The sequence below is a fragment of the Chlamydotis macqueenii genome, chromosome 8, assembly GCF_036417535.1.
Source record: "Chlamydotis macqueenii isolate bChlMac1 chromosome 8, bChlMac1.mat, whole genome shotgun sequence".
Classification (NCBI taxonomy): Eukaryota; Metazoa; Chordata; class Aves; order Otidiformes; family Otididae; genus Chlamydotis; species Chlamydotis macqueenii.
The window spans coordinates 5,733,215-5,761,209 of record NC_141563.1 but is presented as its reverse complement, the minus strand read 5'-3'; the positions used below and the strand labels follow the sequence as shown (position 1 = coordinate 5,761,209).

The 27,995-nt window shown below is 42.8% G+C and overlaps 2 protein-coding genes across 4 annotated transcripts in view; one reads left to right on the top strand and one right to left on the bottom strand.

The window, feature by feature from the left end:
- Positions 1-12,811, top strand: CLCC1 (chloride channel CLIC like 1). Its single transcript, XM_086752876.1, has 12 exons — positions 1-215; positions 738-878; positions 2,442-2,537; positions 3,330-3,437; positions 3,888-4,109; positions 4,897-5,037; positions 6,182-6,275; positions 7,383-7,480; positions 7,561-7,707; positions 8,293-8,586; positions 9,108-9,360; positions 12,674-12,811. Exons 2-11 carry the CDS (start codon positions 747-749, stop codon positions 9,357-9,359), a joined length of 1,584 nt encoding a protein of 527 aa, XP_086609002.1. The 5' UTR covers positions 1-215; positions 738-746; the 3' UTR covers position 9,360; positions 12,674-12,811.
- Positions 10,787-27,995, bottom strand: part of GPSM2 (G protein signaling modulator 2) — a 28,282-nt gene continuing 11,073 nt past the window's right edge. The window contains exons 2-16 of one of the 3 annotated variants that reach the window (XM_086752874.1): positions 27,312-27,624; positions 26,599-26,698; positions 21,425-21,646; positions 20,233-20,368; positions 19,591-19,733; positions 18,920-19,043; positions 18,520-18,635; positions 17,651-17,806; positions 16,751-16,859; positions 16,197-16,326; positions 15,665-15,735; positions 13,585-13,761; positions 12,656-12,818; positions 12,316-12,533; positions 10,787-11,376 (exon numbers count right to left, since the gene is read on the bottom strand). In XM_086752874.1, coding sequence (XP_086609000.1) covers positions 11,212-11,376; positions 12,316-12,533; positions 12,656-12,818; positions 13,585-13,761; positions 15,665-15,735; positions 16,197-16,326; positions 16,751-16,859; positions 17,651-17,806; positions 18,520-18,635; positions 18,920-19,043; positions 19,591-19,733; positions 20,233-20,368; positions 21,425-21,645 — 1,929 coding nt within the window. In that variant the 5' untranslated portion in view covers position 21,646; positions 26,599-26,698; positions 27,312-27,624 and the 3' untranslated portion in view covers positions 10,787-11,211. The remainder of the gene's footprint in view (positions 11,377-12,315; positions 12,534-12,655; positions 12,819-13,584; positions 13,762-15,664; positions 15,736-16,196; positions 16,327-16,750; positions 16,860-17,650; positions 17,807-18,519; positions 18,636-18,919; positions 19,044-19,590; positions 19,734-20,232; positions 20,369-21,424; positions 21,647-26,598; positions 26,699-27,311; positions 27,625-27,995) is intronic. The other 2 variants (XM_086752873.1, XM_086752875.1) reach the window with 2 other exon arrangements.

Here is a 27,995-nt window from a genome sequence, read left to right as displayed (position 1 = left end):
GCCCTTCCCGCTGCCTGAGGGGCCGGAGCTGGGCCGCGGCGGCCGCTTTTCCAGTGCTGCGCGGCCCCTGCAGGGCGGGAGCGGCCTCGGCCGGGCCTCGGGGCGGCGCCGGGCGCGGGGAGGCAGACGGAGGTAGTGCGGGAGCCCTCCCCGGCTGCGAGGGGCCTGGCGATGTGGGCCGGCTGAACGCGCCGGGGCCGTCTGCGGCCCCTCAGGTACCGGAGAGGGGGCGACGGGGAGGGCGGGCCGGAGCCCGGTCGTTGTCCGGGCCGGGCCCTGGCCTGGGCCGGGGAGGCAGGGCCTGCTCGGGGCGGGCAGCGCCGGGGGCCGGGCGGCGGCCTTGGGCCTGCGGTGGCAGCGCCGAGCCCGGCCTGGCTGTCGCAGGGCCGCGGCAGGACGTGCCCGGGGAATATCAGTCTGGGGAACCCCTTCTCTGGAAGCCCGGAGGAGTTCCGCGCTGTCTGAGCGCATTTAGCAGCGCTAAACTCTGCCCAGCACCTGCTGGTAGCTGCAGCCAGCTGTACTGGTCCGGTCACATCCCACACTCAGCTGTTGCGTACTCTTACCTGTGTTCTCTTTGGGGGAAATAAATATGTAAGTTAAGTTTAACCTGCTTAGCAGAAAACTGTGTTTTTAAACACCAGAAAACAGTTGTTTCACGTTGCAATACTGCTTCAGCTTTTTCATACAGCATGTTGCATCCCAAGCTAATAATCTGAATTTCCTGTCATGTTTAGCGATACAGGATGCTGTTTCCTTTGGTGTTGTGTGCAGCTGTGCTAGTGGGGAATGGTAAAGCTCACGATGACGAATGGATCGACCCCACGGATATGCTCAATTACGACGCGGCGTCGGGAAAGATGAGAAGGCCTTACAAGGTAGGAGAAGAAAGGGGGCATGCATACGTGCCTCTCCCAAACGGCCCTTCAGCCACCTGCTGTTGAAAGATTGTTCTTAAATGGTGAAATTAGCAAATGATAGAATTGTGGTCCCTTTAAGATCTTACAGGGTTATATCCGAATCTATACGCAGAAAAGCGTTGTGTGCTCATTGTTAAAATACCTAGAAAATTAACTTCCTAGCCGCTAAAAGTTGGGGGAGTTAAGCTTAATGATTGTTTTACTTGAATTATGCAGTTCCCCAGTAACATGGGAATAAACCCCGTTTATTGTGTGAGAGTATTACAAAAGTCGGTGGTGTTTTGTCGTGCTGGGCACCAGAGTTTTCAGAAGGAAGATCGGAACGGAGGCGAGTGCTGTACTGTTAATGATTTGTGACCGTTGAGGAGATGAAATCTGAAAAGCTACTTTTAACAAGGTGAATCGTGCTCCCTTCTCTTGCACGAAGGGTGGACTCTACACATGCAATGAGATACGTAGTGTTTGTCCAGTACACGTGTGCACGTATGACTCTGGGAAACGGCGGTTGGTCGTACGGGCACCCTTGATTTTTGTCATTCTTCAGCTTTCAAGTTTGGTTTTGCAGTCTGGAATAATTTCAAGGCTGTGTTTCATTTTAATGCTTCAGGACGTAATTTTCTGAAGCTTAAAAATGCAAACGGCATTATTTTTCTCCGCAGGGTTCCTTCTCAGCCTCCACCTGCCCCAAGCCCACCTGGTAGTCATTAGTGTCCCTCAAACTCGGCAGCAAGCTGTGGAGTCTTTAAACTTGATGCCCAACTGCTTCAGCTTTTGTAAAAAAAATATTGGGAGTGTTACTGTTGTCTCCCATGAAAGTAAAACTGCATCTTAAAGGAGAATGATGACTGCTTTGGATTAATCAGTCCTTTCAGGATTTCTTCTCTGCTCTGCAGCGAGAGGTTTTAGGTAGGCAGGCTGTGTGGGCCGGCCGAGCCCTCAACACGTCCCGTCAGCGTGAGTTCACTGATTTGTGTGATGTTGTGCTTCGTTTTGGAGATTTTCCTCCATGTGCCTACCTGCTTGTGTAGGAGCAGCGGTGCGAAAACCAAGTCTGAGCCACTAACAGGAAAAAAAATGGGCTGCTGTTTCAGAGCGAACGTGAGAGGAAAGGCATGCAGCCCAGAGTGGGGTTTTGTGTTTGCTTTCAGTCTGGCCGGCTGCCCGGCCGGCCGGAGTGGGAATGTGGCTGGCTGAAAGCTGCCCCCGTGCTTGCTGAGTCGCTTTTCAGGCCGCGCGATTATCTAATCTGATGCACCGCGTGGCTCACCGACACTCCGAGGAGGGGAAAGGGCAGGTGGGGGAGGAAGGCAGCGTGCATTTAGAGAAACTTGGTGATTTGGAGACTAAAATAACAGCAGAGAGGGAACTGGAGTATCGCTGGGAGAGTGCTAGCAGCAAAGACCAACACTCGAGTTTTGAGCTCCTGTGCTCCTTTTAAAGTGATCTGACCACAAAAGTGTAACAGGGCGTATTGATCCGATTCTTTGAGTCTGAAAATGTCTTTTTCTCATGTAATTTTAGGCAAACTATCATGACTCTGAGGATAAGACTGTGGACGCAGCCAGGCCTGAAGTCTTACAGAGTTGTTCCAGGGAAGTAGATTCCTTGCAACAGAAGGTTTGTTACAGAACTTCAGAATATTTTCCAGCATTTTCTAGTTTGTGTTTTTTGGTGATGCTTTTCTGGACAGTACAGAACAGATGGATTGCTGGGATAATTTGTGAGAGACCGTGGATTATGTCGAGGGAACCTCTTTATTCGGAGGAGAGGTGGGATGTGGTCTGAACTCAATTCCCCATTGCTGCTCTGCCTGCCAGGGTCTGTTTTCTGAAATGTTTTGTAGTGTGACAGAAGTTGATAGGAGCTACGTGCTTTTTCCAGTGTCAGCAGTTTAAACGCGTGGTGTTGAAGTTACACCGTGCTGCCGGAAGCTAAGAAACCCGACCTTTCCGGTGGGTGAATCCTGCTGGGTTACGTAGAGTACTTCTTTGGCTGGCCGTAACGTCCAGTGCCACAGCTCTTGGGAGTCGCTGTGAAGACCCCCAGACGGCTTCTTCCTCTGCGATCAGGAGGATGTGGTGATGCTTGCGTAGCTGCCGGGGCTCTCGCTTCCCTCAGCCTGACGTAAACTTAAAATGTAAGGAGGTCCAGATCTTTAGGTTTACTGAAGTTAGCATTCAAACCATATTATTAGCAGTTCTGAAATCTCAGTACTGGCCAGTCCCATGAAAGCGGTACCTTCAGAAGCTGCGTGTGCTTTTTTATCTGGCGTGCTAATCACGGAAATATTGCTGAACTAAAGAAATATGCCTGACTTAATCCTGAGTTTAATGTGTTGGTAGGTTGGTTTTTTTCCTCCTGCGAAAGCTGGTTTGAGCAAGAAGTGAGTAAAATGTCTTTGCGTTGCAGATTGCAGAATGTGAGGCGAGGAATGCCAAATCACGTGAAAGCCGTAGCTTTTATATTTTTAAGCGGTACTTGAATAAGATTTTAAATGAAGCTGGAAAACTTGGCCTTGTAAGTATTTAAACATCCGTTAAAAATAATTTTTATATATGTATGTAAAATTTCTTTATTTCAGTATTTAATAGCTTCTATCTGTATTACCCAGCCATGATCAGGGCACACATAGCACATTCACAATTATTACTTTTTAATGAGAAGTGCTTGTAAAATTTTAATAACAGGTGAGATAACTCGCTTCATTTTTTAGGTTTTTGCTGCAGAATTGAAAAAGTACAAACCAGCTGAATTTGTGTTTTATATAGTTTAGAAGAATTAACACAAAGGTTATAGAATCATGGTGTGCTCCCTGTCCCACGTCTTCGTCCTGCAGCCTGCTTCAAAAAGGTGCTGGTACCTAATGAGGGCTTATAATCAAGTTTTCGCCTAGGGATACTGTTCTTCGTATGCACTTTCCAAAAAAAGCAGCTTTTAACCATTGTTTTTGCTTTGCTTTTAATTCAGCCTGAGAAAAACGTCGGCAGTGTCCATTACGATGCCGAGATCATCCTTACAAAGCAGACGTACTTGGAGATCCTCCGGTTCCTCACAGAGGAAACGTGGCAGTCGGGTGCTGTGGATGATGCGCTCAGTGATATTTTGGTCAATTTTAAGCGCCATGATTATGAAGCTTGGCACTGGCGATTTGAAGACACTTTTGGAATTGATCTATATAACATGTTTCTGGTGAGAGAAGAAGTTGCTGTTGGGTTTGTTTTTTTTAATTGCTGTTTTCTCCAGTTGATTTGTGCGAGTCTAGTCAGTGAATATTACCACCTTAGCTCCACACGTAAAGCCATTCGGTCCATCGTTCTTAGGGAGTCACTCTGTGTTTCACGGTCACGGGAGATGATGTATTCACTTGCAGTAAGAATTCCTCGAGCTGAGGATCTCCAGTGATCTGGAGCTCTCTAAGTACATCTTTACAAGTCAGAATACGCTGACCTTTTATGCCGACATGATCTTGAAAGTAGCCTTTCTGGTTTTGAGGGGGTCCGTCCAAACGAGAAAAGCAAGCTGTCAGTAGCGTAACCTTGCAGTTACGGTCCTGGGATGGAAAGAGACTGCGCAGTGCTGCTCTGAGGTCCTGCCGCTACCCAAATGTAACTCTGTCCCTTAACCAAACTGCAGGAGTTGGCAGCAGTGGTTCTGTGGTTCCTACCAGGCACGTACTACTCAAGCACTGAATTACACCAGTTTTATAACTTTAAAGTGTGGTAAGTAAGGTGATAAATATCCTAAGGAAGAAATAACCAAGTATCACAGAAAGAAATTAGCAACTGCAACGTGAGGGTGAGATAGGAATGGCTGCTAGTGATACGGTACTGCTTCTCTGCCTTGTACTGAATTCTCTCAACTCTTCTGTGTAAATGACACCAGTGAAGACAAAAGTTGGGAGTCCCTCATGCGTACTGGCAGTAAGCTTGGAAAGTTCAAATTTTGGATCATAATCTTTTCCTGTTTTCTTTTTCAGATACTCTTGTGCTTGGTGTGCACTGTAATTGTAATAGCTACAGAGCTCTGGACACACATTCACTGGTTCGTTCAGCTGAAACGTGTTTTATTAATAAGTTTTCTCATCAGTTTTGCATGGAATTGGCTTTACTTGTATAAGGTAAGTTGTTCTGAAATCTCCATGGCCTTTAGGGTTAGCATTTTACAGTTACAAGGAAGTTACGGTGATTTGGTTCCTTTAGTTACTTTCTGACTGCAAAATAAATAAAGGGCTGAACGTTTCATTTCGCATGTTGGCAGGTGCGCCAGGCTTAAAGAACAAAAGAAGCCCTGCCAGCTTCCCTCTTGCTGCAGAAGTGCACTTAATTCATGAGGCAGTAGAACTGTGACTTCACTGTGTGGGCGGGGGAGACGAGAACTCTGTCTAAAGGAGAATGATGGAAAAAAGTCCTATGAAAAGACTTAATCGTGGGGAGTTTTTTCTTTCTAAAGATTCCCTGGCTGAAACTGTATTTAACGTGTGATAGACAGAGAGGAACGCTGCATTAATGGCCATAAAGTAGCTGCCTGTACAAGGGTGTTGGTTTTAACGAGGAGGAATTTATGCTACTGGGTCACAGCCCAGCCGCAAAATCTCAGTCCTCGCAGTTTGTTGTCAGAATTCGGCTGCAGCTTGTCAGACCCCAGAGTGCCAGCGAGCAGGACGGCTCCTGAACGTGAGCGGACTGTCGTGCGGAGGGAGGACTTCAGCTGAGGCAGCGGAGAATGTCCGAGTTTTTCAACAGATGATTGAGAATCATAGAATAGATCAGACTTAATTTTTTCCTGTTTGATTAGCAGTTGCAAACTGTAAGGCAAAGTTATAATGAATGCAGGTGTTTGTTAATGGGGATCACTTAAAAAAAATAAAAGAGAATTTCCTGATGTTTTAATTAGTAATTGCATGGCAGCTGTCTCTGGTTTTAGTCCAGAAACCTTTTAAGGAAACAAGATGCCATCGGATTACTTCTGCCCTGAATTTGTATCTTTGGAGTTTGCTCTTTTGGAAATTCGGACTCCATTTGGAGAATAACTCTGAGGCGGCCATCACGGCAGTTTTTATCCATTCCCAGGAAGTACTTAGAATTTAACTCCATTAAATTGTTTAGGTAGGGAACTTTTCTTAGTCCAGATGTACCCAGGTAGTTATCCCAAGCCTGCTAAGAGCAAACACGGTTAGCTCAGGAGCAGCGCTGCCTGGACGCAGGTGTTCCGCGCCCAGCACCGCCTTGTTTGATGTGTTACAAGTCATTCCTGTTCTGCAGCTGGCCTTCGCGCAGCACCAGGCGGAAATTGCGAAGATGGGGCAGTTTGATAACGTCTGTGCCGAGAAGCTGGACTGGAGGGGAAGTCTTGTCGGTAAATAGTTGCGTTGTTATTTTGTGATAGTATTTAAGATCACTAAATACTCGGTATCCAAGAATACTCTTCATTTCTTCATGTCCGGTACACTGAATTTTCTTCAGCAATACATGACTGTGTGGTTTCACCACTTTTCCATTCCACAAGATGATTTTCCAGGCTTTTGGAGGAGAGCTGATCGCAAAACTGTGCTCAGAGCATCTCGTGGTCTTACCCCGCCGTGTTTCGCCAGCTCCCCTCCCCGAGTACCATTCAGTGCCATTCACTGAGGACGGGGGGCAGAATCCAAGGAAAAGATTGTTTGGGTTTTTTTTTTTTGGTTTTTTTTTTTTTTTAAATCTGCCAGGCATGCGACTATGTCAGACTTCAGACATTAGATCTGTAACTACTTACTCTAGTGTTATTATTTTGCAGAGAAAGCTGAAATTTTTATTAGCTGTTAATTGTTATCCAGTGCTACAGCAGGTGGATTAATGATGGCAGCTCTTAATGAGTGCTTGTGGTGATCTTCCCTTTAGAATTAATTGCCTGTGATTGCTCTGTTTATGTCAGATTTCGATGGTTTATGTTCTGACTGCACTCAAATCAGACTGCAGAAGCACTGATGTCATCAATTACTGGTGTATAAGTCCCCTTAAGGAGTAAGACTTTCTGCTTAGAACTAAAATAGTCCCTTGAAAGGCAGCAAGCAAAATACACAGCTGTAATCTACGTGCAGCCTGGCAGATGAGTAATAACACTCGGAATTACTTCTGTGTCAGTAGCTGTGGACAAAGTGTGCTAGGTAATAGTTCCCACAGACGAGACTTATTTTTCTTCTGAGGCTTCTAGGGACTAAGTTCATCTAATAAAGAGAACTTTCTTGACTAAACATGGGAAAACCTCGGTTTCTTCCCTTTCTTTGCAGCCTTCCCTCCCCTTCCTGCATCCCCGTGACTGGATAAACTGTGCTGCCAAGCTAATCTCGGATTTTTAAAAACAAATCTGAGCTTTGAACCATATCTAGGAGAGTTCTGTTCCAGCTGTAATTGAAATGTTACTTTCTGTATTCCTGCTGTGTCGTATTTCTTAAAAGCAGCAAAAATCTCTCTGCCTTGATTGCAGAATGGCTCAGAAGTAGATGGACGTTTCAGGACGACCCCTGCCAGAAGTACTACGAAACTCTACTCGTGAACCCTGTCCTGCTGGTTCCACCCACAAAGGTATCCGCCAGGCCTACGGGGGACGGTCACGTTTGCGTTTGTAACCAGGGGGAACACCTTTTCTGTCTGGATTTTTCTAGGCATTGGCGATTACTTTCACCACCTTTGTGACCGAGCCTTTGAAGCACGTAGGACAAGGCATTGGTGAATTCATCAAGGCGCTGATGAAGGAGATCCCCTTTATTCTGCAGGTTCCAGTGCTGGTTATGATGGCTCTGGCCATCGTGGTGTGTATCCGTTTATCCTACATTGACAAGCTTTGGTGTTTGGTTTTTTCCTATATTTTACACTTATTATATTTAAGTAAAGTAGTGTTATGTATTATATTGGTACTACTGAACGGATTGCTTAGCACAGATGAAATTATTTCTAGAAGGGAATTTTTTCTTGACAAAATCTTTATAGTACAGTTGCTTTAGCAATTAAAATAGGCAAGTTAGTATTAAACCACATCTCTCCTACTCCCCACGTGGGCTAAAAGCATTGCCTGCTTAAAATCTTAGACTCTGTGACGGTTTATTGCAGCCTAGTTCCCGTTTCGCCTTTGTGTCATTACGCAGCGATGTGTATAATTGGCATTTTGAACAGAAAAGCAGCGAGTTGGAGCCTTCAGCGTCTTCGCTGTAGCACCAAAAACGCACTACAGCCAGTCTGGCCGTTCCTGCAGAAAAGCTTGGATTGTACTGTGGCCGTTGTCATCACCTGAGCTTTTCTTTCAGTGTTTATCAGATATGTGACTTCAAATTCTGTGTGAAAACCACAGCCTGCAAATTTTTTATTTTCTTTTTTTTCTTTCTTCCCCTCTCTCCCAGGCTTTCTGCTATGGTGCAGGATCGTCAGTGTCAGTGTTAAGACACCTAACATCTTTTCAGAAGAAAAGTCTTCCTCCACCTGACAGTCAACAGGAGAAAATAGATTTTGGGCAGCACGACAGGAGTAAATCGGATGGCTATTATTTGCAGAAGCTTCCTCATGTTTATAGAGGACCTTGTGACAGAGGAGACGCTCCTGTGAGAGCAGGAAATGGCAGCAGAAGTTCTGCCATCGTCCATACAAGCGCTGAGCCAGAAACGCAAGTAGAAGAGTCTCACAAACCAGAACCCGGTGTATGTTAGTCCTGGTGCTTTTTGAGCTGGGATTAAATTTAATGGATTTCAATGTCATCAGCTAGAACATCATACTTAACCCAAATCCTGGGGAGAAAGGAGTTAAGGAAGTACCTGGTCTCCAAAACAGTTCGGTAGAGGTGTTTTGGGCACATTTTGTTCTGGAGAAACACTGCAATGGCTAACTGTAGCAGGAAACTAAAGAATTAAAAAAAAAAAAAAAAGCTTAAAGAATTTCTGTTTGGAGAGATCAGTACTTACGTCAGCTTGGGCAGTAATGATTACCCACAAAAGAAAGGCGGGGGGGAAAAAGCAGTGCCAACTTTTCTGTAAACTTTAGAAAATTAAAAAAAAAAAAACTTACGCGCTAGATTCTGCTTATTTACCTGTAGCGTTTCCCCAGAAATAAGATACCTGCCAGGCTCTGGGGGAGACCTGCCCCTCGAGCTGAGCTGCACCTGAAGCAATAGATGCCATCACTTTGGATTGCTTGATTAATAGCTTATTATTAATTTTTACAGAATAGATTGCACACTGAGGCTGAAGGTTGTAGACTAGAAACTATCACAGCTGAACACCTTACTGAAGAACATGCACTTGAGCAGCAGAAACAGGAGACGGGCAAAGCAGAGCGCGAGCCTGGAGAAACTTGTGATCCCAATAAAAACCTAGAAGGGCAAAGTTCTGCAGCGCAACCATGTGAAGAGAAGAGGAGCGGTTTACGTGATGACGTACCGGAAGGAGACGAAGGAAGGCTTGAAGCTCTGCTATAAGGTTTGTCTCATCTTTAGCTGTCACATACTTGCTAGTTCTGCTCTGGTTCTTAAACGTGGAACGGTGGCCAGGGCTGAGCTGATGGAAGCCCATCTTTGATCGGAGCATTCGTACGCACGGCTGTAAGGGGAGGGGGCCTGGAATCTGAGCCTGAGTACGCGTGCTATTTCTGGAATTTGCAGTAAATGTGTTAAGTAAGATAATACAAGTTTAACTGGACAGAAAAACAGGCTGGCGGGTGTTGCTGCTTGTTTGAAATCAAGTTTGTGTAATAAGTTTTGAATACAACTAGCTATTCTGTGGTGGGAAGGCCCTGGTACTTTGTGATCTAGCAACCCAGGTAAGAGCCTGGAGACGGCTGCTGATACATAAGTAAGTCATGTAAGATTAACTGCAGCTCAGTGAGAAGTCTCAGGACTGTCTTTGCTTTATATTCTTTAAAAATCAGTCTTTAGTGCTGCTTGCCAGCTCAGTTCTAGAACTGAGTGCTGGTTTGTTTCTGTTGTGGTTTTTGGGGGGGGGGGGTGATTCTTCAGCAGGGCCTGGTGTGACAAGACAAGGGGTGATGGGTTAAAAATAGAAAGAGAGATTCAGATTAGATATTAGGAAAAATTTTTTTACACTGGGTGTGGTGGAGCAGTGTCGCAGGTTGCCCAGAGAGGTGGTGGATGCCCCATCCCTGGAAACATTCCAGGCCAGGTTGGCCGGGGCTCTGAGCAACCTGATCTGGTTGGAGATGTCCCTGCTCCTGGCAGGGGGGTTGGGCTGGGTGGACTTTACCGGTCCCTTCGCACCCAAACCATCCTGTGATTCTACAATTCAAAGCTGAATAGGGAATAAGAAGCACTAAGTAAAAGCACTGAGCATTATTGTGATAAAGTGATGGCAACACAGAGTTGTCATTTCTCCTTTGAAGCAGAAAGAGGATGGTTTCCATTTCGGTAGCTGCAAGAGAATGTCTGTAAAACTTCCGCTAACTGTAAAAGACTTTGAATGACATGGAGCCTACGTCTGTTCAACTGTTTCTATAAATCTTTTTTACTCTGAAGCTAAAATGAACTGTGGAGTCTTTTCCAGGGGTACAATACTTCAATTAAAAATTGACATCACTTCATTTGGAAATAGCTGACGTGAGCAGCACGGATTGGTGGTGGACATGAACCACGCAAGCTACAGAACAGCACTGGCAGCTGTTACTTAAAAACAAGTCTGTCTTTCTTCAGTCCTTCTGATTGGAAAACTGCGCTGAGGAAACAACTACCTATTGCCAAAAAACCCAGCGTGTTTGAAAAGACCGTTTTTGTATTAAACAGAATTAAAACTAGGGTGGGTTTTTTGGGTTTTTGTTTTGTTTTTTAAATAAAAATGATTGTAGAAACACAGTAGTAGTTTGGAAGAAACAAAGACAGACCAAGTACTGAAGCTATTTCTGTCTTTTTTTTAATTATTATTATTTTTAAAAAAAGTATAAAAGAAAACAAGACCTTTTTCCAGGGAGGTACAAATCAGAAAAAAAAAAATCAAGTTTTCTTTAAAAAGAACATACAAATTTAGGTCTTGCACTGGATGGAGACCATGGTAGAATCCGCACATCAGCACTGAGAATACCTCACAGGGAAAGAAACTCCGTTGAGGGAGATACAGCAATGGGTGTCTCGGACACTGCCAAACTGCAAAGAGCAGCGGCTCTACTGGTCACGGGTGCAAGGCTGCTGCTGTTTATACAAAAAATTAATAGAAAGGGGCGGGGGGCGAACTACTAATTACAGTCGTCTTTAAAAAGGCATGGATGTTCTTCCAGCAAACAAAAATGATACCTAAGATGTTGCTGTACAGTACGTGCTTGTTTCTTCAGCCAGGATTTGGTCCCTTTATCGCTGAGGGTAAATGGACTCTCTGTTCATCCATTCTCTTCGCTTGCGATCGTAAAATGAGGCTGAAAAAGTCCTCGTCTGGTACAGTTGGTCCTTTGGCCGATGCTGGAGGAGCACATCTTTGATCGTCCAGTCTGGAACCCTGCAGGCAGAGCAAGCAATAAGGCTGCACATTTACAGGAACATGTACAATAAAATTCATGAACAACAGAAGTGAAAAATTACTAAAAGCTTCTGTTTTCAGATATAAAGCTATTACAAGGATGTAACTTGTAAGCTTTGTTTCAAGTTAAGCTTCTCAAATTAAATCAGTAAGGCAGGAGTGCAAATGTGGCAAGCGTGGTTCCCCCAAACTGCCTGTCCTCACCTATCTGAAAATTAAACCCCCAGTTTAGTTCTTGTTTGTTTTGCAGAATGAGATTTAAGTGCCCTTTGCCCAGAAGAAGAATCTTAGCATTAGCACATGGTATTTCTGGTCTCACACAACAGAAAATGTGTATTCTGAGATGCTTACCGACCCGTCAGGTAGAACACCAAGGCTTTTACATGAAATTCTCTCTGCTGTAATTCATGTGTAGACCGTGCTCTGACTGACAGACACTCTGCCTGCGCCGTGCCATGAACTATTATTTCACCTTAATGTAACTGGAGTGATGATCGCTGTCACCACACACACTTTGATACTGAGTTCTTCCGCTTGGTAACTCAGGATTCCGGGTGTATCAGGTGCCCTCCCAGCAAGCCAGATCTGCACACTTTCTTAAAAATCATTTTACATGCTCCTCCTAGTAGTCCCACGTCTTCCTTCACCTTTTCAGCATTTCTTACTTGAAATGGTTATATACCAAAATTACACTAACTAGACATCAGATAATTTGGGGGGAGAAAAAAAATGTTAAAAAAAAAAAACCCTTAAAAAAAAAAATCCTTTTTGTTCTTTTTTATCCACCAAACCACTTTGTTTGTATCTCAAAACACACCATAAACACGGTGGCTTACTTGAAGAAACTAAATAGAAAGATGCACAAATCAAATGCCCAAAGAGTCAGACTCTGAAGAATTTTTGTAAAAAAAAACTTACCTGGCATTTTATCAATATATCAAAGAAGTCATCATCCAGTTCCCTGTTGTTACTCGCCATGAGGTGACCCAGGACCGACTGACTGTTGTGCTGATTGAGACGAAGCCCGGGGAGATTGCTGAAGCTGGCGCGTTGGTCGTCCAGCCGGCGGCTCTGTGAGCTGGCAAGTAGGTCCAGAAATTCATCTGTGTGGGGTGAGACTACAGAGGTCGAAAAGGCTGGGGGGGAAGAGAAAGACAAGTTAGCCTAGAAGTTCCTTTACAGAGTACAGCTTGCGTCTTTAAAATAGTATTTGTCAGGAACTAGTGTCAGATACAGATTTTACTTATAAAGAAATTACATTTTCTCATCGTTTTAGGTGGAGTAGAGGATGTTGCCACTGAAGCAGCCGACAGTCTGCTCTTCTCCTGGAAGCAGCATCTCTGATCATCCATCCTGTTACTCTGGAAGCGACTCAGCAGATCAAAGAACCCTTCATCCGCCATCGTCTCACGACTGTTTTTCTGAAGTGGAGAGAAGAGTTAGGGGTATTTCGAACTGAAGAGTACCTAAAACTAGGACAACGGCATCACAGTTTCAGTCCAGTAGTACGTTTGATATTTGTGTATCTGAAATACATTAAATAATTTTTTTTTTCGTCATCCATGTCTATAGGCAGAGATTTATCGTAAGAGGAAATGCTAATAATAGAGCAAGCATTTTTGGAAGGCAAAATACATTAGAAACGTTTCAGAAACGGTAGTACTCTGGTTAGTACAACTGGAGTTACTCCTCCTCACCCAGTAATCCACAAAACCCCAAATGGCCGTGAAAGCAAAACCCAAGAACAGCAGTGAGCAGTTTCCCTTGTCTCCTCAGGTCTCTGGTCAAAAGCACTCATCTCTCATCTAGATCAAATGACTCAGTTCTTTTATTTTTAACTAACCTCTGTCAACAGTGCAGTAACCTAGAAAAACGTGTTAAAAACGTGTACAAAAACTAGATTTTGTTAAGTTTGGAGAAGCAGGGTCCAGAAAGAGACTAGAAACAAGATACATATGCTGTAACTTGAGAAAATCCACCAGGAAAAAGCCACATTTCAGTAGTAGGAAAAGCGGAAAGCTGGCACCACCCAAGAGACAGCAGCAGAAGGGCAGGTTCTGCGCCATTTTACAGAGCCACAGCGTTTAAGTCAAGTCAAACTGACGTGGCCAGCTGCAGGAACGTGTTTTCCGTAATTCCGGTCAAAGATGAGTAAAGGCTACGCTCTCCACAGCTCGCCAGACCTACCCTCTGAGAGTTTGGCAGTCGATGGTCAATAGAATTACTGGCATCCTGCAAAACTTTGGAAGTGGTGCCGTTTTTGTACTTTTTGCCTTTTAGTCGATTTACAAAATGCAGTTTTGCTGAAGTTTTGGCAACCAGTGGTTTCTGTTTAGCAAGAATCTCACTGTTCCAGTTCTGAACCTAAGAAAACAAGAGTCATGAAATTAAGCCTTCTGTTTTTAATTACCTACACCGTTACCTCTTAGTTTATCCGACCACTAGGATGTGAAAACTCTACTTGGCCTGTGATGGTTGAGCTCTTGCTACCCGAAGCAGGTTAGTGCTGTTACGGTCAGTCGTACACCTGAACTGCAGTGTGACACCCATCAGTACAGCCAGTCAAACACGGTGACGTTTTCCCTGCTGACGGCAGGGCAGGAGTTAATGATGTGAATGCTAAAAGGCAGACACAGCTGGCGTTTCCCACCCGACACGCTTACAATTGGAAAAGGAAAAAAAAAATAATCCATAGTTTTGCAAAGTGTTAGAGCGAAACAGACCCTTGTACAAACCCAGATACTTCAACCAGCCTTCCGTGCAGTCCTTGATAGATACAGAATTCCCAGGAAAGATTGAAAAGGAAGAGGGAGAAGAATGGCAGCACAAGAGCAAACAGGAATAACCATCTCATTTCACTGAAGAACAGAACGGATAGCTTTATGAACTCAACAGATTTTCCCTAGATTCTCTTCTAAAATAAACAATTATCCACAAAATCGACAGCTCTATCTGCAGCTGACAAGCTCTTACAATAGCTGAATAAACTCCCGTTATTTTCTTGATGCAGCATAGTCAGAAATCCTTCAGCAGCGCTGCCTACCCAAAGGGAGTGCCTTTTAAAGGCTTATTTAAGAGCAGCACACAGAGTCCAGCTCCAGGAAGACACCATCCTGTACAATCCAACCATAATCAAAAAGACATTTGTGGAATGAATTTTGAGAATCCACTCAACAAGTCTCTTGAAAAAAGCCCTGTATAAGAGCTAAGCTGCGATACTAGGTTAATACTTCATTACCAAAATCCCCATGAAACATTTTAGTCTATCTAGGGCACAGGCTGTCACAGGCCATGTATTTTACAAGAGACCACAGACAAAACAGATTCAGAAGTAAGAAAATACAGCTGGTACTGGGCACAAGCTTAGAGGTTCCCTGCAGAGAAATCACCCTGGCCTAAGGCACAATCTTTTTAGATCAGTGCTGACTTCAGCTGCACTAACTGTCCAGATGTAAGCTTCGAGATTTAATTTCCTGTCTGATAAACACCATGGCAGGCTGGGAATCAGGTACCCCAGTATGGAGGGCAAACCAGCAATTTCAGTCTGCCACTGGAGTCATTTATCACTGCCAGCCCAGTGTTGAAAGGCAGAGAGAACTGGGAGAAAATCTCTCTAAGACAGACTGACACAAGGGTTTCAATCCGGAGCTCCCAGCTCCAGGAGATTTCTCTGAGCTTGGGGAGAAGTTACTTTACCTAACTAACTGACTCAGCTTCAGCATTTCTGAAATCGCATCCTTACTCAAGACAGCTGGATGTTAAAACTCCTGATGGCTTGCAAATTGGTTGAAATCCCAAAGTGAACAACAGAACGTGTATTTTAAGGGTTTATAAAATGACTGTACCCAAATTAAAAAAAGTTCAGCTGAGCTAAAGCTTAGGCATTTTACTCTGAATCACGTTCATGCTGCAACCTCAAAGCACTTTTAAAGAGGAGATGAAAGGAATTCCTTTGATGCACACTACAGGACCTCATTCTTTCTTCCTCGTGAGGGGGACAAAGCAAGCTTCCCACAAGCCATTACACATGCACTATGCTGTTACCTACACGACAAAAGTACTGTTTGTTAGAATTGTTAGACCTCCTCTTAACCAACTCTTACGATCAACTAAATTAAAAAGGGAATGCAAATGACACATCAGCATTCTGCTGAGTTCTTTCACAGTTAAGTATAAAACTTCTGACTGTCATAACTGCTGAAGTTAAACCCTTAGAAACGTGTCTGTGCAATCGCACCGGCAGAACAGAAAGAAGGGAAGTGCCAACCTTTTCTGGTGTTAATTTCATAAGTTCCATGTTCTCCATACTGTAGCGGCGTCCCACCCTCGGTCTGGTACCTTCAAGACAGAAGCAAGTTCATTGTTTTATTGTTAAGATTCGTGGTGTCCCCTTCAAAGCTGTGGCTGTACTCATCTAAGGTCCAAGTTACAGCCATTCCGAGTTCCGAAATAGTGCAGTTAAATTTAAAAAGCCACTAGTAACAGCAGCCTTCAAAACCACACCCATCTAAGCCGTGTAAGTTGCTCTCATGGGACACAGCAGAAGGAGCATGGCTCTTCGAACAGAGGAACATTAAATGAACTGGGTTGTACTGAACCCCCAGTGTTGCTAAAATGGTGGGAAGAAAAAAGGGAAAGACATAATCTGGCAGCAAATAGATACATCTCCCATGTTAATAAGGAAAAAAAGACAAAAAAAAAAGGAATAAGCAGTACCTTTACTCAACCATCGGTAATCAGAAAAAACAGATTATTTTTCAAGTTCACTGCTAGAAAGCATTGCAGAAACAGGCACGTACCAGTGAAACTGTTCTCCACCACATGGCTTTCTGACATCATGGAGTTGTTGGTGCTGTAGCTTAATCCAAGAACCATTTGAAGATCGGAGAGATTAAGCCTCGCAGTGAGTTCCCCACCTCTGTCTCCTACCTGCAAGCACATAAAATAAGCAGTTCTGTCACTGTAACAATGTATACACATAGGTAAATTTAAAACAAAATTTGTCCCCTGGATTTCTGAGAGAAAAACTTTTCCTGGTTGAAAACTGAGGGAACTGTCTTTTTAATGAAGTACGTTAACAACCAAAAGGTACAAAGCAAAGCCTGAAATAACCTCTGCTGGGCTACTAACTGGGATTCCATGCTGCCATCATCAGAGGTGGCACAAGAACAAAGGAGCTAGCTGCAGTGAGACATGGCTGGCAGAATTTGGAATCAGCTATCTCGGAACTAATTCAAAATCCATGCCGTTATTCAAAATCGTATGCGTGCACACACCTCCATAAAATCACTGTGTTATGAGAGCAAAAACCAACAGCCGACATACACAGAGGGTGACAAGGTGAAAATCATACCTCTCTCGAAATCTCCAAGTGCCTTTCTGCAAAATGCATAGCTTGGTCGTGATTTCCCAGAGCAGTGTGTGCGTTCCCTAAACTCCAGCATGCTCTTCCTTCGCCAATTCTGCAAAAAATAGAACACATTTTCAGTTACACCTTGATGGCTGAACGCTAGGGGTCGGGTTTTCATAATACTGCCACAGGAAGACATGAAGGCTATCACCAAACCATTCCAACCCTCACACGTTCAGTATTGTGTTTAACGGAGGGTAAGCTCGGTATACCCTTAAATATGAGCAAATCTAATAATTTAATTTTTTTTAGCTCATAGCAAATATAAGTCACTCAGTTTTGCAAGGATGAAACGTTTTATATCCTACTTTGCTTTTCCTCAGATTGCATACCTTACTATTCTTCATGTATTCTGCTTCTTGAGTTAGAAGACGTGCATTTAACAGTTGTAAAATATTTCAGTTGTACCCAGTGTTATAAAAAAGGCCTTAGAAATCATGATTATAAAGTAAGAATTACCTGCCACTGTATTAATTCTCCTTTCCCCATCCCTCCCCTGCTGCTTAATTTGTGGAAAAGGAGGAGACATATTCTTGTGAAGGTATGCAAAATAATTATAAGGAAGTCATGAAAAAGAGAGATCTGCTTTTCTATTCCTTGCTTTATAAAGATGATGCTGACAGAAGATGTAGGACAGTCACTCAGCGGTTCCTCTTTCATCTCAGACTCATTAGCTGCAATACCTTCATGAGTAATTTATTTTTTCCCACATGAAAGCTGGAGCCCAGCATTGTGGGGAACTCCCATTAATTCAGCTGTCATACAGAACAGCCACAGCGCGTTAGCGGTAACAGCATTTGGGACCAGCGTCATACATACGTTAAACAATCTCGTGGGGCTTACTTGTCATTTAACTCCTGAGCAATCACAAGGTGTTTCAAATGGTAATCGATCGCTTTTTCGTAGTCTTGAAGCAAAGTGTACGTATTGCCAAGGCTGTAGCAGGCCTGGGCTTCCACCGCTCGGTCCTTAAGCTGCCGAGCCAGCTGTAACGTCCTCCTGAAAGAAAGGGTTAGTCACCTCAAAAATCTCCAAGGAAAGGTTTTAAAAACTGTACCTGCACAACTAATAACCACTTATACAAATTAAACAAATTGGGACACCGGGCTGGCACGCTGGCTACTAATAAATTACTACCTTGTAAACTCTGAAAAGATTTTAGGTGTCTGTCTTCTGCTCTCCCCCAACTGCAACCTATTTCCATTTAGATCAGAGTAGACTGATCCCTCAAACAGCATCTCCTAATTTTAATTTATCGCTTCAGCAATAATTCGTAGCAGTTTTCCTGACAGTGTGCACTTGAAACAGTCTAGTACCAGCATGTCAATAAACACTTGTGTATTCCGCACCAGCCTGAGCGAGACGGAGCTGTAACCACCCAGCCCGCCTGCCCCTCCTGGGTAAGAAGAATCTGAGTGCTCCGAGGCATCTGCTCAGCATTGAGGCTTTTTTTGTCTTTTCAAAAAGAACCGGTAAGCTCTGAAATCGACCTAAGATGTTTGTAACACCTATACTGTATCTTTGCCGAGCTTGTCTTTTTCCAAGTTGTTTAAACAACTAGAGAAAGATGTTATTTTTGCTACAAAAATGCAGCTCCTTTTTAAGTACATGCTGAAGAGATGGCTGTTCTACAGTGAGCTAAAGTACCGGGCGCAACAGAAGTAAACTGCACAAGCAGAGGTATAAGTTATATTTATAAGCAGTCAACTAACTTGTAGTATTCGGAAGCGGTTTCAAATTCACCCAGAAATATGTAGGCGTTTCCAAGATTGCTGTATGCTCTTCTTTCCGCTGATCTATCACCAAATTCTTTTGCAATTAGGAGACGCTTAAAAATGGGAAATAATCGCATTGGTTACTCAGTTTTGTGCTTTGTAACATACATTTGCATACCAAAATGCATGCTCATAGGTTTTCCACCTTGCGTCCGTAGCTGTTCTTTAGGCCAACAATGCTTGGTAAGACCAGCCAGACTGGAGGCTGTGCCATTAAGATTTAAAACTTGCACTACAAAGCTTGCCACAAGATCCAACACCATACACGTAACTTAAGATCAGGAGCCACCGGTGATATTTGGCTAGACCAGAACTCCCTACTAGCACGCTGCTGTACCTGCTCGTGGGCTAGAACCGCACTCCTGAAGTTGCCCAGAAGATAGTGCGTGTTTCCCAGATTTCCAAAGGCACGTCCTTGTGCTGCTCTGTCCCCCAGCTCTGTTACTATTGTCAGGTTTTCCCTGTTCGGGGGAAGTGAGAAGGGGAAGAATAGTGACTTGTAAGAGATCTTTTCATCAGAGAGTCATTTAAATAATTTTTTATTACATTTCCATTTATATAAAGGAAAAGGGAGAGATTTTCTACTTTGGCCTTAATTTAATGGTCGTTATGCCAGCATACATCTTTCACCGAGCAGGAAACGTTTCCTGTGAGATACCACACTTAACTGCATTCTCACTCAAGCTGGTGTGCTCACTTCTAGTTAGAGAGCCACAGTACAGACACGCACACCGAGGTCCTTCGTTGTCTTGGTCTGGCGTGAAGAGTAATACTGGATTCTAACACAAGGGAAGGACTTGCTAGGTAATGAGAGGTACACTAAAAACAAGGGCGTAACAAAAAAAAACCAGAGCACTCTCCAGTTTAAAAGGGAAAGAAATCACAGGTACCACTGTTCCGAAGAGAAGCGTGCCACGGGTTAGCTCATGACACCACAGGTCTCCCAATGTTCTAATGAACTCAGTGGTCATATCCTATCAATCCCCAATATTTAAAGCTACTACTTACTCATAATAATCTGCAGCTTTTCGTAAAGCATTTCTTACATCATCTGGAAGCTCCCCTGGATCGTGAGTCCCAGCACTAGCGACATTTTTCCCTTTAGAGTGGTAGACATTTCCCAGATTATACAGCGCTCTTGCTTCTCCAACCTAAACCAAAAGTAAAATAAGGCATTAAAATTGTATGCTTCAATGTCTTGTGTCACAACTATTAGTGCAATTCACAGCTGAGAAAAAAATTTATTAACTACTTGGCAACACCTGCTCTGCCCATTCTGAACATCTTCTCATCACCCACCTTACTCCCACCCAGTCATATCCCTCAATCAAATTGTTTTGCATACTACTGCCTTTTGAGGTGACAGACACATAATAATTATTGAGGCCAATTATCATTAAAAATTAAAATTTAAAAAAAAAAAAAAAAAATACCCCACACCACAAACCAGGATAATATTTACTGATCTGGATCTATAGCCTTCCAGGTACAAACAACTATCGTACAACTAACGGATTCTTCTTGTGCAGAAGAAATGATCGACAATTCAGGATTTGCTTTTCTCTGAAAGGTGGCACGCTCATCACCAGTACAACAGGGTTCAGCAATACGTACTAGCAGTTTCCTTCCAGCTTCCCAAGCAATTCTTACCTTATCGTTAAGCTCTCTGGAAATATCCAGATGTCTTTGACAACAAACAATAGCCTCTTCAAAATTCCCAAGTACTTTTAAGGTGTTGCCCAGGTTCCCGCTAGCTTTAGCTTCTCCCAGTAGATCTCCAATTGTCCTAAAAACGCAGAGGTAGAGCACCCAGTAACCAGTGCATCATTTGAAACCAAGGAGACGCTCAATGTACGGTAGACAGTTAGAAAAAACGTACGAAAAGAGATTACAACCATGTAAGTGGTATGTTTTCCGTTCATTTTTTATCTAAAATGCACCCACACAAACATCGTTCAAGCTGGGTTACAGACATTTCATTTTGTTGGTGGTGTTTGTGCAGCTGCTAGTATTCATGGCACTGATCATCTACTTAACATTAAAAAAAAAAATAATCACTTATTTTAGAAAGAGAAAATTCTCAATGATTATGTAGAAAGACAGTCCCAACATTAGAGAGAGAGGTTTAACTGTTTCTGCATTTTACTTGACTGTGTATAATCTACAAGACGTTCTGCTCTCCCAGAAAGCTCAGAGGTAATACTGCATTTCTGGCTTCTAAATGAGGCTGAGGCCAGAGACTGCCACCGAACCACCCAGGCTGCGATACTGGGGAGCAGCACAACCCAACCAGTTCCCACAAGGTTGCAGCACTGGAGCAGGTTCAGGCAGGGAGAAGAATAGATTTGTGCTTAAATTGAGGTTAAGCACATACGGTGCCTGCGTCTTTTATTGGATCTACACCAAACCATTCAAAGTCAAGTGCATGAACAGCGTACGAAATGCAGAGGGTTTTTAGATGTCACAAGTTCTACACAGGGAAAACGTGAATGAGTTCTCTGTAGTGAACAAGACAGCCGGCTTAATATTCTGGAGAACCAGAAAGACAGAGTTTTAGAAACAGGAAAGGATAAAGAAAGGGTGGATTTAAAGAAGCCACTTAATTATCCACAAACGCGGTGAGGCCTCGGGCAGTACCAGGATTATGGTGCAGACGGAGTATTAGCTCCCAGGTGAAAGGGCAATCGCGTTACCTGCCAGACCCCGGCCCTCTGCCATCACCACGCTCGCTCACTAGCCGCTGTTAACAGCAGGGTTTGGCAGGAAAATGAACGGTCAACTGCTCATCTCTACATGAAGGGGATGAAATGGAGAACGCGGTGAAAGAAAGACACAAGATTACCTTGCAAGAGTTAAATCATGGTGATGGTATTCCAAGGCCTTTGCGTACTCATGCAAGTAGAAATAGGCGTTGCCTAACTGGCTGTAAATAGCACTGAGTGTTTTTAAGTCTTCAGTTCCAACCTGAACAGCTGCTTCAAAGAACGAGACACCAGCTCGGCAATCTCCTGCTTTACACAGGCGCTCACCTTCCAGAGCCAGCTCTAGGCAGGAAGCCTCCATCCTGCGCAGTTTAAGAAAAAGAGAAACGGTCACTCTAAATGTAGCACTTCGTCCAAGAACCTGAGGTCTGGAGAGGACTCAGAGGGTCTCTGTTTGGTTAGGACAGGGAGTCAGCACAATACAAGCCATGAGCTTGGGACTGTAACATTACAGGGACTAACACTGAAATGGAAATGTAACTTCAATAGCGATGAGCAAACACATCATCAAAACAAATAGCTTCAGGGTTTGGTTTTTTTTTTTTTTTTTTCTTTTTAAGTCTCAGGGAGGAAATCCAAACGCTGTTTTTTCCATATATAGCACCTGCAGGATTGAAAACTGCAGATTTTTCACTAACTAGATAATTTCAGTACAGTGACCGAAAAATCAAGCTATTCTTGGCAAGTAACTGATTTTGAAAAACACTTTTATTTTTAGGCTGATGCCATAGTTACCTGCAAAATGTCATATGGAAAAAAAAAAAACAAAAAATAAAATTCAAGTATTCCTGTGTATCAAAGACCATGACTATTTCTCCCCAAAGTTGTTTCTTTTGTAATTCAATACTTGGCACTCCATCATTTCCTGTAGTGGCACTGCTATCAAATTTCTCAGAGTCTAAAGAAAAATGGTCTAGATTGAATCAATGACAAAACGTCAGTTGAAATTACTTAACTGAGATGCCATCATTCCAGAAGCCACTGGGATATTTTTTATTATTATTAGCAAATAACTGTGTAATTATACAGGAAAAAAATACCGCCAGAAGCAAAGAAGATACTGATGAATTAGTTTATAGCAGAATTTGCAGAAGATTTCATTTTGAACCCTGAACAAAGCTCTTAGAGAACTGCAGCTGCCAAAGCCCATTCAATATGCATTTTTGCTCCTGTGAATTCAGGTGTACAAAACGTAACATCTCAGTGTTACCAACTACGTACAAACATCTCCTGCTTTCCAGTTCCGAGACGTGAGGGAGGTAGGGGAGCGGAGGAGGAGAAGGAAGACGAATTCAGGGTGTTGATCTTGAAGCACTACGGTTCTCTAGCTTTTTCAAGATACATGCATTTTAAAAAGCTCGCAAAAATACCATCATTCTACTTTTTAAAGATTTTTGAAAAAGAAAACTCAGTAAGAGACATGCTGTAAATGTTTACAAAGTGTTAATATTGCCAAAAAGTGGACATCAATTTTGTAAATTTGTATATTGTTTTGAATTTTTCTTCAAGATGAATTAAACAGTAAGGGCTTGTTCGCCAAACCAGAACATTTTATGTAATTAAAGATATCCTTGTTAGGTCATCATTTGCCATTTACCTGGTTGTAAGAATAAACTATTTAGAATTTTAATCCTGAAACCGTTTCCCTTCACAAGCACAGAACCGTAATAGCAACAGTCAGATGTTTGCTGTTCCAAAAGTTATTTTAATGGCAACATCAGAAGAGAGCTGTTTTGACAAGACACAGTGTTGAAGTATTTAACACACCTGTAATATTTACCTTTCTTAATTTTTCTAAATTGGAAAAAGAGACGTTACACAACATTCTAGTCAAATCTGAAAAAAGGCCACATTTCTGAAAAACCCACTGACTTTGAAAAGAACGAGAAGAATTTGGATGCTAAGTAAAGCAAGCTACCAACACAAAACAGTACCGTACCTGCTGGTCTTCGACATTCCACAACTTAAGCACAAGGAGATGACCGACATATTTAACTTTTGCAATTAAAAATACGGTATGCTTGGTAGTTGGTAAAGGTGCAGACAGCAAATGACAACTCTGCAACGAAGTTCTTCCCAGGCCCAACTCCTCAGGTTGGATATCCATAACACACGCGGTATTTTTAGGTTTGGAAACGCTTCTCAGAGAAGTTAAAGCATTCCTATTTGCTAGAACACACAACTCGGTTTTTGTTACATTGTGCATGTGTTGAATGAAGACAGAAAAAGGCAGAAATGATTAAGCACAGTTAAGTACACGGCAGAAATGATTACACCAGCAGCAACTGAAGGTTTAAGACTTAAAACACTTCATTAGGTAATCTTAATCCTATCCAAGAGGTTCTCTCCGGGCACCTCATGCTAACTGACATGTCCAATTACAGTGACGGCTAGAAAATATGGTGCTCCTCAGTGCGAAGGCTTAGCCCATTACACAAATCACACTCCTTTCTTTAGAAGTTTCGCTTGAACGGCTGAAAGAGGTAGAATTTTCAGCAAAATCTGTATGTGACATAGTAATGGTCAAAATGCTATACTCCCTTCTGTAAGCGAACTTGTCCTGTGTAAAATTCATGTTTCGATTTGCAACTGTGATGCATCAGCCACCTACCCGAGGAAGGAAAGGCACAGCATTAAAAGGTACAAAGATGACACCAGCGAATGCTATGCACCAGTAATTTTTCAGATACGTTGCATTCAGTTAATTTCCCACTGTGCCAAAGACTGCCAAATGCCAAGGCAGCGACACCATTTCATCAAGGAGCTTGAAATAGAATCTTTTGACTTTGCAACGCAAACTTAATATGACCTATAAAAATGAAAGACTTGGGGTTTTTCATACAGAACATGAAGAACTATGAAGCTAAAGCTTTCATCAGCTGGTGAAAATCCCCTGTTATTACAGAGTGTTTCAATTCCACCAGAATTACAGGAAGTAAACGAGAATGGGAATTAGTAATTGTCTGAGTAAAGAAGAAACTAAGATTGAATACTACTCCTGAGTGCATCTCTAGAAAAGTTGGGTTAACAGGTTGCTACAATCTGTACAGCAAATTAAAGCTGCAGATCCATTTGGAGCCATTCTTACTGACCTTCTACAATTTCAAAGTCTAAATAAGATATAAAAAAAAAACCAGAGAAAATGAACTATTTATTTCCACAGCTGCCTGTACCCAATATTAATACTTTATTCATGTTACATAAGAGCTAAGAAATAATTCAGTTATTTTGAAAGTTTGCTAGCTTATCCACCAAGTACCAAAGCTGGACTCACAACAGGTTTGGTTTTGGTTTGGTTTCTTTCCTCCATTACTTAAATGACACTTATGAAAATTAACACATTGAAAAAAATATATTTACATAGGTGTTCTCCAGTCAAAGAGCCATCACCTCTTAGGAGCGCTCTCCGAGGCTGCTCTAACTGTCACTACTGATGGTTACAGAGCTTGTCGGCAGACTAGACAGGACTGGGTTATCAATGTTTTAGGAAGCCATTAAATAGTTATGAGGAGAATATGAAATTACTTTCCCTGTTCCCAGGGCAGAATTGAATTACTTATTTATTCGGCACCCACTGGCTGAACAAAAGGCACATTGAAGCTGCAGAGACGAGACGAGAACAAGGCCCATTCATCTGCATACTTCCAACAAAATTCTGTTCCTGCTAAACAGGACAATGTTCCTCCAGATATTGCTGGGGAAATACTCACGCAGGGCTTCGCTCTCTCATTCTGCATACAGCTGCCTGGACCTCTTCTCTGAAAGGCTGGCATCTCCTGAATAATTTCTCATTTGTAAAACTACCTCATCCTTATCTGTCCCTCTAAGCTTTTAATCTTGCCTAGCTGCCTTCTCTTTGTTTTGTTTTTTTCTTTTCTTTTCTTCTTTTTCTCCCCTCCTTGTTCTTCTCTCTTCCTCACATTCTCTTTCAAGTCTTTATACTTCTAAGAATATAAACTCCACCCTAGCGTCTCTGTTATTTTCTCCCATTTTGGAGTCTCCCTTCCTTCAGCTGTTATCATTTTACAATAAAGAACAGAAACCTGGTAAAAAACAAGGCAACAGAAGGCGGCAAGAAAACCCATTGATTACTACAATCTCAAAACATAATTAATTTAGCTTTACTCCATTCCGTTCCCATGAAGAGGATGTTTTGCTGTTGAGGGGGAACGGGGCTGCCACGCAATTTGCCATAAAACATGCAGATACACATCACATACCTAGACACAAAACAAAAAAAACCCTGTCATACAGCTCTTTAATTCAGATACATAAAAGGACTGATGCCACAGCATCCTGTAAGAAAGATCCCATACTGGGATCTTTATAGCTATTAAATTAAATCACCATGAAATTCCAGTTCAATATACTGAATTAGTTTGCAGCTTCTCTAAGTTTTAGAAAAGTTCAGTATTTTCTTAGAATTAAAAGGATTATGCCTTAATAGTTTTTAAATGTTCATCAGATTACAGTTCTTACAGAAAGGTTTAGTAATGCCATTAATATTTTTATTGTTAATTGGTGTCATTCAAGCCTGTACTGAAAGAGAGCCCAAAGTGGTAAGGCATTTTGCCCTGCCTGTGCTTGTCAATTTTTTTCAAGTTATTTTTGGCTTGTCAATTCAAACCGGACAATTGGCTGTGCCACCTTCTTCACCCATTTCCTCCTATAATGCTACCCTGACTGGCTCCTGCTTTTATTCAGGAGCGAGCAAGGATCTTCTGCAATTGTCTGGGAAGGACCAAGAGCATCAGCATCAGCGTGGCTAAACACGTTACAGAAATGAGAGAGCTTCAAGAAACACTTAGCACAGAAGAAATACCGTGCTCACGCACTAAGGGATTCCTGCTGTCAAAGCCACCATGTAAAGATTTTCGCAAAATAAAGAGAGCAGACAGTAAATTACCGTTTATTTGCTAAAATTCTCCTTACTGACCATGAAAAAGCTCCTCCCACTGAGTGCGCTGCTAACCAGAGCTAACACTGTACTCTGGTGAAATGGAAGCGGAGCAATCTAACAGCAATCTAACGCTGTCAGAATGTTTTCAGAGTTAATTTCAAGCCATAGCATGTGCTGTCTTACAAACAAGGGCAGCGCTTTGTTCCTGTTAGCTAGCAAGGAAAAGGCCTCCAAAGCAAGAAAGACCAGGGTGGAGGGTTGGGGAGGCACACAGCAAGAATCACGCTTTTTATTCGTTTTTAAAACAATCATGCCAGTGTTCCAGTGTCCTATTGCATGAGCTGCGAGATATACCCTTCCAAACACCAGCCATCCAAATACCGTGCACTGCACAACGCTTTCGTTGTTCGGGTTCGTTAGAGGGACTCTGGAATGCTAACAGGTTGACCCAGGTCTGTAATGGAGATTCCAGAATAAAAATGATAAAACCTCTCATAAGGGAAATCACATATCCTCTTGACTTGCAATAATAGTATGGTTTTAGTCGAAGGTATCAAAGCAATTTCTATCTATCAATCAAAACTATTTATTTTAAGTGAGGGAAATACTGCTCTAGGTGACCGCACACCTAAAAATGCATCATTCATAGAAACAATAATGGGACAAGTACAAAGAACCTCAGCAGACAGAACTCAACAGCTTGCGTATGCAGCCCAAAAGCTAAAAGGAGAGACAGCAGGTATTACCATGCAGGGATCATGCTTCATAATAATATGGATCTATCAGAAACACAAAGAAATACAGACAATCACGTACTATTCTGCAACCGCGCACAGTCCCAATACTATACAACCATGTAACTATACGAATATAATCTACTAGGCAACAAAAGTGAATTTTCATCCTTCAAAAATCAAGAAAAGCAAGAAAAAAAAAAAAGTTAGTTATTTGAGTGTTCAGTTTCAATAACACCAGCAACACAGATGCCAAACGATTTGCTGCAACCCGTTTAGTTTTCTATTATTACCAGCACTCACTCACCCACACTAAAATTAACACACTCTTACCTGTATCGCACATGAAAGGAGCGATCTTCCCGCATGCTTATCAGAGCATTACTTTCCTCCATTGAGTTGCATTCTCAGTAGAGAAAAACAAGACAGTTCTGTAGTAGGGTGAGTACTTTACTACGGAGAATTGTTGTCAGAACACCGTTCCAGTTAGTATATTAATAAGTTGGAGTAAAGATATCCTAAGCTCCTGTTGAAAAACTCTTCTGTATTACTAAGGTAAGGAGGTCACTGCCAGACACATCTGAAACCTTCAGAAACGCGTTCACGTTTTCATCTCTGGCCCTCTGAGCTCCATTCAGCTGCGTTTCTGCAAAGGGAACACAAGATGCTTGGCGTGAAGTCTCAGGGTGAGTTAAGAGCTCAGAACCATTTGCAGCTGATGCGAAAGCAGAACACTACCCCTACCAAGCAGGAAGCGTCAATCAAGAACCGAAAGCCAAAGCCTTCTACGTACGCACGGCGATTCCTGTAGGCAAGCGAGAAAGCAGAGAAGGTTTAGCAAAAACCAACACGCTCTTTTCCGTTGGAAACGTCAAGTAATTTACCCTTGTTGGTACTCTTTGGCCTCACAAAATTCCAAGCGAAAAGCTTAAAGGGTGAAAGCTACAGGATGAAAGGTGTGCTAGAAACCAGACCACACACTGCTGTACAGGTGAGCAGCACTGCCGAAACCCCGAC